This window comes from Plodia interpunctella, chromosome 10 (genome assembly GCF_027563975.2).
Source record: "Plodia interpunctella isolate USDA-ARS_2022_Savannah chromosome 10, ilPloInte3.2, whole genome shotgun sequence".
In the NCBI taxonomy this organism is placed as follows: Eukaryota; Metazoa; Arthropoda; class Insecta; order Lepidoptera; family Pyralidae; genus Plodia; species Plodia interpunctella.
In genome coordinates, this window is record NC_071303.1 from 2,823,677 (window position 1) to 2,838,069 (window position 14,393).

General features: G+C 35.2%; 1 protein-coding gene across 5 annotated transcripts in view; it reads left to right on the top strand.

The window, feature by feature from the left end:
• Lar (Leukocyte-antigen-related-like) overlaps positions 1-14,393 on the top strand; it is a 360,684-nt gene that overhangs the window by 317,933 nt on the left and 28,358 nt on the right. For all 5 annotated transcript variants that reach the window (XM_053750781.1, XM_053750784.1, XM_053750782.1 and 2 more), the window contains one exon: positions 12,097-12,207. In XM_053750781.1, the coding sequence (XP_053606756.1) occupies positions 12,097-12,207 (111 nt within the window). The remainder of the gene's footprint in view (positions 1-12,096; positions 12,208-14,393) is intronic.

Consider the following 14,393-nt stretch of genomic DNA (forward strand, 5'->3'; position numbering starts at 1 on the left):
GCCTCGAAAAAAAGAAATAAAACTGTTCCTATATCAAACACAAACTTTTCGAAAACAGAACAAACGATGTGGCCAGGTACACAGCTCCCGCAATCATTACCCTACGAACCTTGATACGCGCAGTGATTGTGACCCACAGCCGGCAGATTACGATTCATTTACATACAAATGCGGACCCACAAGTTTGAATGGACGTCGCCTGTTGTTCTAGCAAAAAGAGGGCTTAATTCGATCAACAATAAGTGCTTGTTCACGTTGGCGCAAAGTTTGCGGTGACGAGATAACAAACAAACCTACATTTACAACAGTTTATGAAACTTTAGTGTTTTTGAAATGGATTTTTACTTACATATCATATGAAACAGGTTTTGAATATTAAACTTAACAGTTATATTGCAAGTTATATTTGATTCTGTTCCGTATTTCATTTATAAATTGAAGCTAAACAAAAAAAAAGTGATACGTATAAACTCTTATCATCTACTCAGGTAAGAGTTTAAGGACATAATATCCTAACTTATTTTTATATATCTCTTCCAGTGTATTTGTATTCTCAATTCAAACCACTTATCCATTAATAACTTTAAAAAATATACTGCAATACTGGCCACTGACATTCAAATATTAAAACTGTATTTACCACATAACTACACCTACCTACACATAACTACACCTAACTTATTTTTATATATCTCTTCCAGTGTATTTGTATTCTCAATTCAAACCACTTATCCATTAATAATTTTAAAAAATATAATGCAATACTGGCCACTGACATTCAAATATTAAAACTGTATTTACCAATATTTCCCCGTGTGTACTGGTGGCACTCAAATTTCGGTCTTCAAATTTTAATGCACTCGCCGACTCCTATATTTCAACCCCTGACAGTAATGTTCATACGTTACGGGGTTATTCACTACGGGACCGCACGAAGCTGAACGCGTGTGGTCAAATGGTGAAACACGAAAAATTGTTGTAGGCAATCACCATTAAGCCACATTGTTTATAACGTAATTGTTTAAAAAGAATTATTGTTTAAAAAGTAAAGTCACGTACATAATATTTCATATATCATTTAAAAATATTTTTCATGAAACTTCAAATTTATATTAGTCGGTTAATGTGTTAATAACCAATTGTGTGGCCAAACAGTGAACGCAATGTGCGGTCTGCAATGTGCATTCAATTATTTGACCACATATAGTCACCCTCTTGTGGTCATATAGTGAATAATCCGTTTACGTACCCACAATATAAAACTGCTGTGGAACTTCTGCGATAGTTTTTCCTCAAACTTTGCCCGCGTCCGATGCACTGTTCAAATCTAGTTTATTGTGTGAAGTTTCCCCGGACAGCCGTCATGAATTGTTTTACAATAAAGCGTATGTTTTATCATAATATTAGAAGTTTGTTCTGGAATTTAGATTCAAAATAACAGTTGCACTTACCGCTAGATGGCGGCACAGGCAATATACCGTAAGCTGAGGTTCGTTCCCACCTGGGAGCCCTTTGCGCTGTTACTATTTCGGCTGTACGGTCCTTGCGACTATCGCCATATTTCCTCCGGTTAAGCAGTAAGGGTCGACCAACTGCAAATAGGCTTTTATTAAAAATAACTAGATGGCGGTAGGTAGACCTAAAGTCATTACAGTTACCATCAAGCAACTTAAAATCTGACATACCAGTTTTATTTATATTTTATACACTCGAAAAGAAAGCCCAACCATGGCTAGTTATTGATAGTGGTTGAATGTAGTTTATTTACCAACCCTATTTATAATGCCTACATCTAAAATTTCACATTTTAATCATCTTTTTTTAGGCTTCAGAATCAAACGGTGTTGCCTTTTGAGTTTTATGTTTTCATAGAAGTATGATTTTCATTATTCGTTGAAAATATACGCTGTTAGGAAAGCCATATGAGTGTGTCAGAATAAGGGAATATATTGCCTTCGAAATTCATGAATTCAAATTCGGAACGTTACATACACCAAAGTGGCGTGCCGTGTTTGAAATTTGAAACAGCATATTTTCGTTTATTTTTTATTACCTACATCTTTGCCTAGCCTAGTTTCCAGCCAGTATCAAAGTAAACAGCGAATTTCTATGTTTAAGAACAAAACGCGTCAACAGGCGGCCGGGGGCGTAATTAAAAGAAAAATAAGCGCTATTCATAAACGTCCAGCGGGATAGCGGGGTCGTTGTGGCATTATATTGGTGCCAGCGTGCTTGACCTCCCCTTCCGCCCCCTGTCTTTATTAAGACTGACCTGACGGTAAAGACCTGCAGTTGTCAACGGCTCAAGGTATTCTGGTGTCAGGAGCTTTATCACCGAGCCCCGTTTAATCTAGCTCTTACGGCGAGGATAGTAGCTCAAAATATTTAGAGTATAGACTAGGCGACTGTTCTCGTGATAAGTTGTTATAGTTTGTAAAATATAGCTAGATACCAGTGACAGATGTCAAATAAAAATATTACGTCTGTCTTTATCGCTCTCATTTCGAAATTATCGCTGCATCCTGCTGTCACAGAGATCAAACTATATTTGGCAAACTATAACTATTATATTCTCCATTTAATGGAACGAGACCCTAAGTTTAGTTATAAACTTTCTTAAGTTTAGTTATAAACGATTTATTTGTTTAATTAATTAATATCTACCATTAAAGTTCGACATCACTTTCGTGCGATACACCAGTTTAGGAAAGGAGTTTGACACTACGGTAGTGTGTTAACTCCAGTAATACATTCTTTGATGGTGTTCAAAGTCAAATCTCTACTCGTTTTATTTTATGCCAAGAGGTTGGTTTACTTTACGTCCATCTGAGTTTGATAAAGTGGTATAAGGTGATCTTACACGACGCTTATACGACGTCTAGTGCGTAATGACTGTCTTATAAAGAATTATTGTGGGCGGAGATTTATAGCGTGCAATATCGTTTAATTATTAAGTATTATACGACATTTGTGTTGCTGCGGTCATCTTATGAGAACAGAAAACAGAAATCACAAAATGTTAGGGATATAGATATAGCTTTTAGGTATTAATAACAATATTGGGCGGGGCATATGACTAGAAACAACTATGGAAGGTGGAGTAAAAATGTAGCTGAGTGGTACTCCAGAAATGGAAAATGGAGCGTAGGACATCCGGCAGCTAGATGGGTCGACGATGTAAAGGAAATTGCTGGTAACATGGATAGGGATGGCCCAGGACGGAGATGGTTGGCGGAGACGGAATGAGGCCTATTCCCAGCAGTGGGTCACGGAGGGCTGCTTATGAGGATGCTGATGATAATTTATAACATCTATTTCGCAACGTGTGATAGTAATACTTATTGCGTTCTCAATTAGGTATATAATATACTAATATTATATACCTATATTATATACCTAATTGAAAACTAACTAATCGCTCGGGTAAAAACCTAATAAATTATACACCAAAACCTTCCTCAGGAACCACATCTCTATTGGTGAAAACCGCATGAAAATCCGTGCTGTAGTTTTTTAATTTATCGCGAACAGATAGAGAGACGCGGTAGAGGACTTGTTTTATAATATGTAAGGATGTTTGTGAGGATGTATGTTTGTATGCATATTTGTTATTCTTTCATGAAAAATCTAATGGACGGATTGTTAAGATATTTGGTACACGGCTAGAATATAACCTGGAATAACACATAGGGTACTTTTTATCCCAAAATTCCCACGGGTGAGAAGCTCCGGGGTGCAGCTAGTTCACAATAATTGTACAGCTGAACGTAATGTATACATTTGAAGAATAATGTTCTAGCTTCAACGTATTTCCATGAACAATTCGAATGTTTGATCGCAACATGTTCCGTAGGCAGAGCAAATATTGTTCTTGTATTCAATACATAATGTTATGTACCTACGCTTGTCTGTTTGCATCTGTTATATTGAACCGACGAAACATAGAATTATTATGTTTTTACAGGTTTTATGTATAATACAATTCGTGGGCCTAAAATAGAAAATATTGCTTGTAAAAATAATATTTTAAGCTTTTGTGAGAACTTATGTTTTCTGAGTGACGCAAGATATGCTATTCGTTCTATATATTCTATAGAAATATTACTCGTATGTTCTAATTTCGTCTTTGTCACACTTTTTTTGGTTATAAAAAGGTAATAACGAATCATACTTCTTCCAGAATTACCTAGTAGTGAGTGAGTGAGGTTTTTTTTTTATTCAATCACGCAAAATCGACTGAACAGATTTTGATGAAATGATGCACAGGCAGAGTATTTATCTCCGCTTTGACTTAGTAAACGATTGGCTTAGTAGATAATATAGTATTTTGAACCACTGTGTGAGACCTGCATCTTAAAAATTCCAAATTTGAATCTCTGTGAAGGCCTGGATTTGACTCCCATCACAGGCATTAGAACTTGCAAATATTTTGTGTGTCCATTGGACCCTCAAACAGCTACACGCCATAGTCCGTTGAGCATTGTTCATTAATTTCATTATTTAACAAGTACACAAAGCTATCAGGTAACCAAGTCATGTACCTACCATAAAGTTTGCGTCTAGACGCTATATCAAATCTATGAAAAGGGTGAAACGGGTCGTTAGCGCGTGCTCTATAGAATTCCAAGTGGGCCCAAATCCCACTTATATATTAGACAATTTATTATACGTTTTAATTGCAAACGCTGGCTAATTCCAAAAGGCTTGATATTGTTGTAACACCAGACTTAATATTGGATACAAAATATACTTGTAATATTTATCTTTTGTGGAGGTGGAGCTCAGTAGCGCAATAATTCAGAAATTAATATTTTACTCTTTATTCATTTACATTCATTAAGTGTGTGTCAAAAACCCTTGTTATAAGAACATATAAATACTGGCACTTAATTTTTTGACTCTCCGGTAAGAGTTCACATTTCTTAACACAGGTTATATTCATATTCAACCCGAGTTTTATCGATATCCGTCAATAGTAGATTTTGCGATATTGATTTACAAAGTTTGCTCAATGTCTTCACTAAATCACATTATATTTTGCATTTAATAATACGAGAAATGTATTAGTGACTATAACACAGTTATTACATTATAAATTATAGTTATTACATTGTTTTTTAATTTGTCAAAAATACGTAAGTATTTTAGACCACTGGTGTAAAATACAAAAGCCAATGTTATTTTTTTAATTACGCAACTGGCTGTATGGAATAGCGAATTCGCTAATCAAATTATGTCCTTGAATTAACGGCACATGTGTCGAGAATACGATTAACACATATCCTATTATATTGTAATAATATATTAAATCGATTATTAACATACGACGCCATATCCTTCCTATTTGGATGACAAGAAATCATGGTACTAGTTTATAATGTAGGTATATATAAATTGTTATTACTGTGGCGTATGGTTCCGCCTTAGAATAGGACTACGCTATATCCTCCCATGGATGTCGTACGAGGCGACTAAGGGACACATAGCCTAGGCAACTGATAGACAACAACCGCTGGAATTAAAATTTTCAAGGAGAATGAACATCGGTTGTTAAATCGGCTATTGTTTCTCCTGTTCTCTGAATGAATTCACAATAACGTCTTTAAATATCATATGTTATACATAAATAATGTGAAAGGTTAACCTGCCGTATTAGAATATGTTTTCTGTGATGGTAGGTTAAGTTTGGTGAAATAAATAAATAAATCACGTTCTATATTTTTTTCTGAATTCGGGCTTCACGGTATCACAGCTCTGAATGCAACTAGGACTGGTACATAAATAGTTATTAATAGACTTCGTTCCCGTAGCAATTTCGGGTTAAAAGGCTATGTGCTATTTCAGATTATATCCCATTCAACCTAATTTTATTGAAACCTGTCTAGTATATTTTTTGTGAGTAACAAACATTTAATGCCAATGGTCTGACAACTAAGGATGCCGACAACCGTCCAAAGTGGAGATGAAAAGGTAGAAAAGTGAACCCTGGACTCCAACGCTCAACGACTGCGGAAGGAACCGGGAAAACCATCAGTGAGAGAAAGAAGATATATTTTTTGTGGGATATTACTTTCCTAAATCTATATACATATTAAATTAATTAATTTTGCTTTTTCATCACAAGAGGCGTATGTCAGAGGAAATTTATCGCTAGTAATATGTAAAATTTACGTTCAAGGAACCTAAACCATATCACAATCGATGTCAAATGTATAATACACAGTACTTATAATTATACTCATATCAGATATCTTTAGGCTACTTGAATAAAATAGCTTTAACAAAGGAAGTACACTTACAAATGAAATAATACAAGTATATTTTATATAAAGCATACAGTGTGCCAGTATAAATCCTTCTCATTTTCTTTTTTTTTTCTCATAAAATGAGGGAAAACAAAGAAAAATATTTTTAAAGGTCCAATTCAAATATGGAATCGCGTGGAGGTCGTTTTACCCACATGCAAATTGAAACATGAGAACCCAGTTTAAACCGGTTACTAGGATATCAAAGAGTGGAGGGGGAAGCGCCAAATTTTCAGCGTTCGTTGCGAATTCCTTTGAGCCCGCAAGACAGCCTGATTGGTGCCCCAAGTTCTAAACTTTTTAATTTTATTCGTGACTTAGTTTTAGTTTTCTATCTTTCTTTTTTATACAGTTCGAATAATCGAATTTATTCTCGCAAATAACCCAGCCAAAACTAGTTTTTTTTATGTGCATCACTAAATAGGTCTGCAAGGTGACAATATGATAAAATGGTGTTTCCTTTGTAAAAAAAAATGAATATAATGTTCAGTTTACTAACATCACGTTTCCTTGGTTAATTCAACAAAATGAACTGTGAAGATTGTTTACGTATTAGGACTCGTAAGAAAACACTGACTTTAAGAAACCATTGCTCGCCTCAGCGTATGGACTAGTCCACAGTCCAAGTTATAAAGCGGAAAGCCTAGGGATCAAGGCGGGCGAACGCGCGATCTTTTTTATTCCATTGCTTTTGATTCAACACTCGGCCGGATTTGATTTCTATCTCATAAACAGTATCGCTCTCCGGGAAATGATCATACTATTACTCGTTATATCATATAGGGTTGCCGTACGTTGATTATGTATTGGATACACGAAAATATGACTATTCAAGGCCGGAGCTTAAAGTACGATTTGGGCTAAAATCACGTTTCCATATTTTCACTTGGACACTAGTATCGTAGTCGTTATAAATAAAGGATTGCTATAAGTCGCATGTATACGGAATACGCAAACCTATGATAATCGTATATTTATATCGAATAATAGTAGACTGTCACCGAATTAGATCATCCCGTCCCGTATTACAACGCGTCCCAATTTGTCCCGTATTCCGACAATAGGATCGCGACCTAAAAAATAGCTCATTCGCAAAAATCAACCGACTCGGCCCGGTTATCTGGTCTTGTTTATGTATGACTGTGACCTAAAAAAATAATTGAAAAGACTCGAGCCTTTAAACAATTGTCCCGTATTGCTAACTAGAAATTATGCCAACCCTATTGATATATACTTTAAGTTCTATATTGTTCACCAGCTTAAGAAGTGAAATATGTTTTTCTCTCTGAAATACACGAAACATATTACTACCTGTATCCGCAGCTTCGCTTCCGTCGATATATTGAAATTCTGACCAAATAGCTTTCCTTTTCAATGAAACTGTATCTTACACAGAAATATTATTAGAAAAATTGATCAGAGATTAGCTCATTCAAAAAATCTTTTATGTGTTTAACAAAAGAACTTGTAAATGTCTTGTTTTAGTATAAGTGTTTTTATTTTATCATGTTACAAGAATCTAAGGAATACCTATAAGAATTAGTTAGGTAAGTAGGTAGGGAAGAATTTCTTCTCATAGGCCACGGTTCGAGCTACTATCTCAGATTCAGAATTCCACCAATAACTAAACATGGCCTTCGAGTTTCGCAACCCTTGGCGCTATCTAGCCCTTAAAGTATAAAAACGTTATACTGTAACTGTATAAATATATGGTATTCACAACCATTTTTGTTTTCAAGTATGCAGAGCACAGCGGAAGAGACATTTTTCACTCGCACAAAATACCTGCGCACAAAGGACATTGGTCATATTCAGCTACCTTCGTCAGCGTGGCTATCGTGGGCTGTCACGGGGCCCTACAGACCCAGCCACGTAGGGCCCGCTAGTTTCATTTGATTACAACAGGGCCCACCGGGCTCTAGAGACAATCGCGATTTGGCGCCCAACGTGGGACTGACAAGCGGCCGATTATGATTTTCATTTTTCGCGATAAGATCCGCTCTTTGTTCGTCTTCGCCGCTTTCTGTATTAAAAGTTGTTCTTGTCATATTCTGACGAGTTTACCCTTGTATTTATTGTGTTCGTGGAATTAAGCCTTCGTTTTTTACATTCGGATTTATTTTGCAAATGCAACGAAAATCTGTAATCGTATGAAAGTTACTTACTTCTACTTTGCCTTTGTGACGTTTCGTATTTATACTGACATTAAATTTGCCACGAAATTGTGTGTTTCGTGCATTGGCTTTTAATTTTCCACAATAAAACATTTTTAATGACAAAATGTCAATAAATTTAATGCCAAATAACCCAATCGAAATGCATTTACATGTTCGTTCTCAAATAAAGTTGCTGCCGCCCGGGCTGGCTTTTTATCATAAAGTTCCAGTTAAAAAAAATAGGCGAACATTGGGCATCGGGAGAATGAAACCTGGAATACGCGACCATGAGAGAGAAAGAGAGAGAGAGATGTTTGCACGTAATATGACACTCTCACGTTAGTATTCACACACTATAAATCGAGATACCTCAAGATAACAGATACCAGTATAAATCCGTAATACACTGCTTGGTTAAATGTTGTAGATTAGTTTGCTTTAATCCTTGTTAGCAAATACGCGATACGCTCGCACATGTCGTCCCTCTCACTCGCAGTATAATTCAGATATTACGTCTCGCACACAAGCAAGTTATTTACCGTTGTGAATAAACATGTGTAATCTGCAGATTGTCTCGTCATTTCAAATAGACTAGTGTAACTAGCTTATCTTGATGTAACTCATCGCAACAGGAGAAGTACTTATTGTCGATTTATATACAATCTTAAAATTATACGTGCTTTTTAATACTGACCTTTTCTCAGGAAGATCAGGTGACAAACACAGATATCTATAGCAAATTATGTCATTTTTTAAATTATTTTTTGTCGGAACATCGTTGCCGCGCAGGTTAAAGTCAACGTCAAAGTTGACTGGTGCAACTCACCATTAGTATGTACGTAACGATGGAATTATGTATGTTCTTTTTCCATGCAGATTGATTTGACAATCAGTTAAAGTAAATTTTGAAATGATTCGCATTAGTATTTATGAATTGTATGAGTCGATTGTGAATCGCCCCGTATTAAATTATAGCGTAGATACACACGCAAGTAAAACGGACAAGTAACTGGCATGCAAGTGCTCAACCTACTGCCATGTGAATTCTGGCCCTTACTATATATTTTAACAAAAATAAATGTAATTAATCGTGCTGAAAACTTATAAATATCATTATTTTGTTGATCTCTGTCTGAAATATTCATACAAAAAAAATCTAAACAAAAACATAAATCAACAAAAAATAAAATAAATTAAACGAAATGTAGTAAAGAAGCCCGTAACGCTTAGCAATGATCGTCAGATGTTCTAATGTAAGACTCGTTCGTTGTTTATTTCAAAATTAGAATACAATTCAAATTTCACACGTTCCAATGAAAAAAATGGCCTCCCGGCCGTTAAAACTTCAATTGCATTTTGGTATTTAAAGATAAGTGTATTCCGCGTTGTTTTATTGTATTTTTTCATTATAAACTATTATTCTCGGCGGCCGCCGCATTATGACGTAATTGCATTTCCTTTGTGACCTGCCGACCGCCATATTTGCTTCGTAATTTTCAACTCTATATTTTTATATGAGTAACAGAGTTTATGTACGCGGCCACTAAGCGACACAAAATCCTAAGAACTGATAGACAACGATGGCATTCCCAAGGAGGGTTAACTTTAGGCGAACGGCTGGTTGTAAAATCTTAGTCAAATCTTCCAAATTTAATGGCAAATTTTACGCTAACGCTTTTGGGAGTCACAGCTCTCAATGCAACCAGGAACACACGAATGTCAAAAATTTCAAAATTTAACTCAGTACACTTATTAAAGCAATATAATATAACGCGTAGTACAATCATTGCTATACTTTTTTTCACATTGATTTTCTTAAACGCTCCACATTAATGGAAACAGTGTTCGTAACAGCTTTTTCTTTAGCAGTTTACCACAAAATGGGCCACTTTCAGTTTTAACAACCGCGCAGGTGGCCGAGATTCAAGGCTGTAACGTATGAACACTAAGCCACTAGCCTGAAACTAAGGAAGTTGCAGAATGCTCACGTGTAGAATTAGGTACATTATCTCTCTCTCTCTCTCTCTCTTATTTCTACATGTCCCGGCTTCATTACGTGTCCCGGCATCATCATTCTGTGACGCCGCTAAGCCCTGGGTCATGTAAAAAATATCCCTAAGATTTTGTAGAACTAAATGATGGATGAAGATTTTTCAGTGCTTTGCGAATAAGTTTCACATTATGTGATGAACTTTGATCTAGTATTACTTATGTATTATATATAGGTATATTATATTTTTTCATACATACACTTGTGGCGTCAGGTTTCCGTCCTAGAATAGGACCACTCCATATCCTCCCATGAATGTCATATGAAGTGACTATGGGATAGGAACACCCTCGGCAGCTAACAGTCAACAACTACACACCCATAGAGGGTTATCATCCGATCACAGATGAATCTATAAAATTAAATTAATATATTTTTACGCATGCCCTAGGCTTCGAGGCATCACAGCCGTAAATATTACCAAGACATATAAATTCATATGTCTTTTTTAAATCTCTCATAGTGCTCCCTTTTGCTTCCCCCACATTGACCGTCAGAGCCCAGAGCCCTTCAATTAAATTTATTTATTTAATATTAGAATACATTTTTGGATCTGGCCAATTCTAACCTCACTTTATTGACCGAGGCGCGGCGCAGGCTAATGGTGCCCACTAACTGCGCCTTTATTAGCCAATAAATCTTTATATATTAAGTCGCTGAACAGGATAGCACAGCGTCTTGAATATAGACTGTACTGTTTATAATGCAAACTAGGATTTACTGTTGTATCTTATATTTATCCGAGTTATAATCCTCGTAAACATAAAGCCTCGGCATGTGTACTATCGTTAGAATCATTAAGTTGTCACCGAAAAGTCAAATCATCTATTTTGAAACTAGCTTTTGCCGTTATTTATCCGAGATGATAGGTATAGGATGCCCTATGTCCTTCACCATACTTCAAACTGTATGTACGCAAAATTTCAAGAAGATTGGTCGAGCACCAAATTTTCTTCACTACCAAACTTCACGCTCTAGCGTGAAAAGGTTAAAAACAAACTTACTTTCGCATTTATCTGTCTGTCGGTTCCGATTTTACGGCTAAACCACTGGACCGATTTTGATGAAATTTGGTATGTATATAGTTAAAGGCTTCATAAATAGGGTACTTTTTTTTCAAAAATCATACCCCTATTGACTATAAGGTTGAAAGTTTGTGTTCCGCTTTCGCAGAATTACTCGCGCGGGCGAAAGCTAGTTATGTATATATGACAAGAATGAGGTACTACTTATAATCCCCGACCTTAAATAGGCCTACACTTCACCCCTTCGTCGATGTCGTGCGAGGCGACTAAGGGATGAAACGCCTAAAAGTAGGCAACACAATCTTGACATATCTTTTTATTTATTTAACTCCAAACACATTACAATTTAAATATGTATTTTAGAATTTACAAAATATTTCTTTTAATACGCAAAGTTATGTATTTTAAGTGTAACTGTAAATAAAATAATAAAATAATAATAATAAAATATTGAAATTGTTTTAATTTTAATGCGTAAGTAAACAAATAAGGTATACGTTTGGAAAGTGCCCATTTTTCCTATAATAATCTGATGACTGAAATGTTTTGTCTCTTTCCAGGTACACTGCAAATAGTGAAGAGTGAAGAGGACGATCAGGGAAAGTACGAGTGCGTGGCTGAAAACTCAATAGGAACTGATTTCTCAAAACCTACGTCCTTGTATGTAAAAGGTATGTATAAACTATTATTTTTTTTAAATTATTGCGTCTCTAAAAGCCTTTTACATTGCTTACTGATATACATCTGATAGAATTAGCCTGATATGTAACATATCAAACAAATAACATTAAAAATTATGTTTATAAAAAATTTGCCATGGAAAAGCGACAGACAAACAGACTTTCACAATTATAATATCATATCAAGTAAGTGGGTATAGAAGTATGGATATCAGGCATAAAATTGTTATAATCCTATTTAATCTTAAACCTCAATTATGTTTTTTTTAAGTTAGTCAAGTATGCTTTAAAACATACTTCATATTCATGCAATAGGTAAAATTCTATTGAGTTTCAAACTATTCCTGATTCTTTAATTTAATAAGGATCTCCTAGCGAACTTTGAAAAAAGAATGTAAAAATAACGCGAGAAATGTAAAAAACGCCCAGCTACTTTTAATTAGTTGCCGAGAACATTTAGGTCCGACTGATGAAAAAAAATCTGCTTAAATGGAACGTTTCAAGAGAACTTGTAAGTTTTTTTTTTTATTATATGCAGTTGGTGGCCAGTACCACGCTTATCATTTCCTGGACATTTCTGGAGTCACGACCGAAATCGAGATTGCTTCGTATGCAATAACTAATCTTATAGCCTTTTCCCTTGATTGACTTTTACGATGTACGCGGTAAAATAAGCAGCTGGCACGTTATTTTTTCTTTCATTCCCAGACCATCAAATAAAGTTCATCAGACATTTTAACTCCACACTACTGAAGCACTGGCCTTCACTGGCCTGATATAGCAATCCCAAGGACCGTTGACTTCAAGAGGCCGTTGGCAAAATTACAGGCGAATCTTTAAAATTTATTAAGGTTCCACTGACCAGGCTTCGCGACGTCACGGCACCGAATGCGACTAGGTTCGTTCGAAGATAAAAGAAAGCGGTTGGGAAATTGTAGTTTTTTTTATATAATGACATAAAGAAAGACGGACTTCTGCATGAAAATAAGATGATTTATAATGTCTATAAACAAAATTTACATATTTGCTCTACTAAACAAATTCCCTGTCGTCATTATGAAATAGCCTCAAGTAACTCAACCACATTATATGAGCGGTGGAAACTAGGTTCCGTACATAGATTTATATCAGGCTAGATACAACATAGGCCAAATTGCCTAAAGAATAGGTCTGTTTTCATGTTCTCTGAGCGAATTCATAAGAATGGCTTTATAATACGTTATAATAATAATTGAAATGGGATTCTTGACATCGCTTTAATGATAACTGTAAAGATAGATTTAAGCTTATGAATGAATAAATGAATGAATAAATAAACACGAAAATTCTAAAGAAAAGACTAATAAATAAATAAAATGTACAAACTTTGTACTTACATGTAAATATTTAAACAGCCAATCACAATATTTTTGTAAAAATTTGTTTGTTTCTTATTATTCATAGCCGGGATGAAATAATAATGCCCTTCTTGTATTTAAATCTTGTGTTAAATTGCAAAGACTCGAATACGATTTTCACATGAATTTCCAATAACACTATGTTTTTCCCTTTTTAAATTTCTTCGACACTATTATTGCGTTAAAATATCAGTAAAAATCAACGCGTTAGGTGTACAAATAGGCCACACTCGAGGGCACGGCGTGCAGTATCTAGCATGATATGAATCTATGGTAACGTGTAATATTCACAATATATTTCCACAGATAGTGTCCAACGCCGCCATTACTTTCGCCAGATATAGTGTGAATGATTTTGTTGATATTACCTCAGGAATTTATTAGTATGCGACTGTATGCTGTTTAATATAGTTTCTTTATATTATGAAAAAAATATGTATTAAATTATGTAATAGCCGTTTATGTTCTAGTGTAGGCAAAATGTCTCTCTCTTTCTTCCTCGACGCTCGGTCCTTTGCTATATCGTGCCATCCTTTGTTGAACATATTCAGTTCGTCACTCCAGCGCATCCGTGGTCGACTGGCTTTATGACATTATGAAAAAAATATTTTTTTATATAAAACCCAATTTAATCAATGATGAATCTTGGAAATTTATATAAAAACATAAGTACAATCAAGAACATCTGTCTTTTTTATTACCGAAGGCATAAAAAGAGAAAGGGTAAACAAAATGTCGCTTGTTTGTGTTTCTTGAGTAGAAAAAGACGAAATAAGAAAA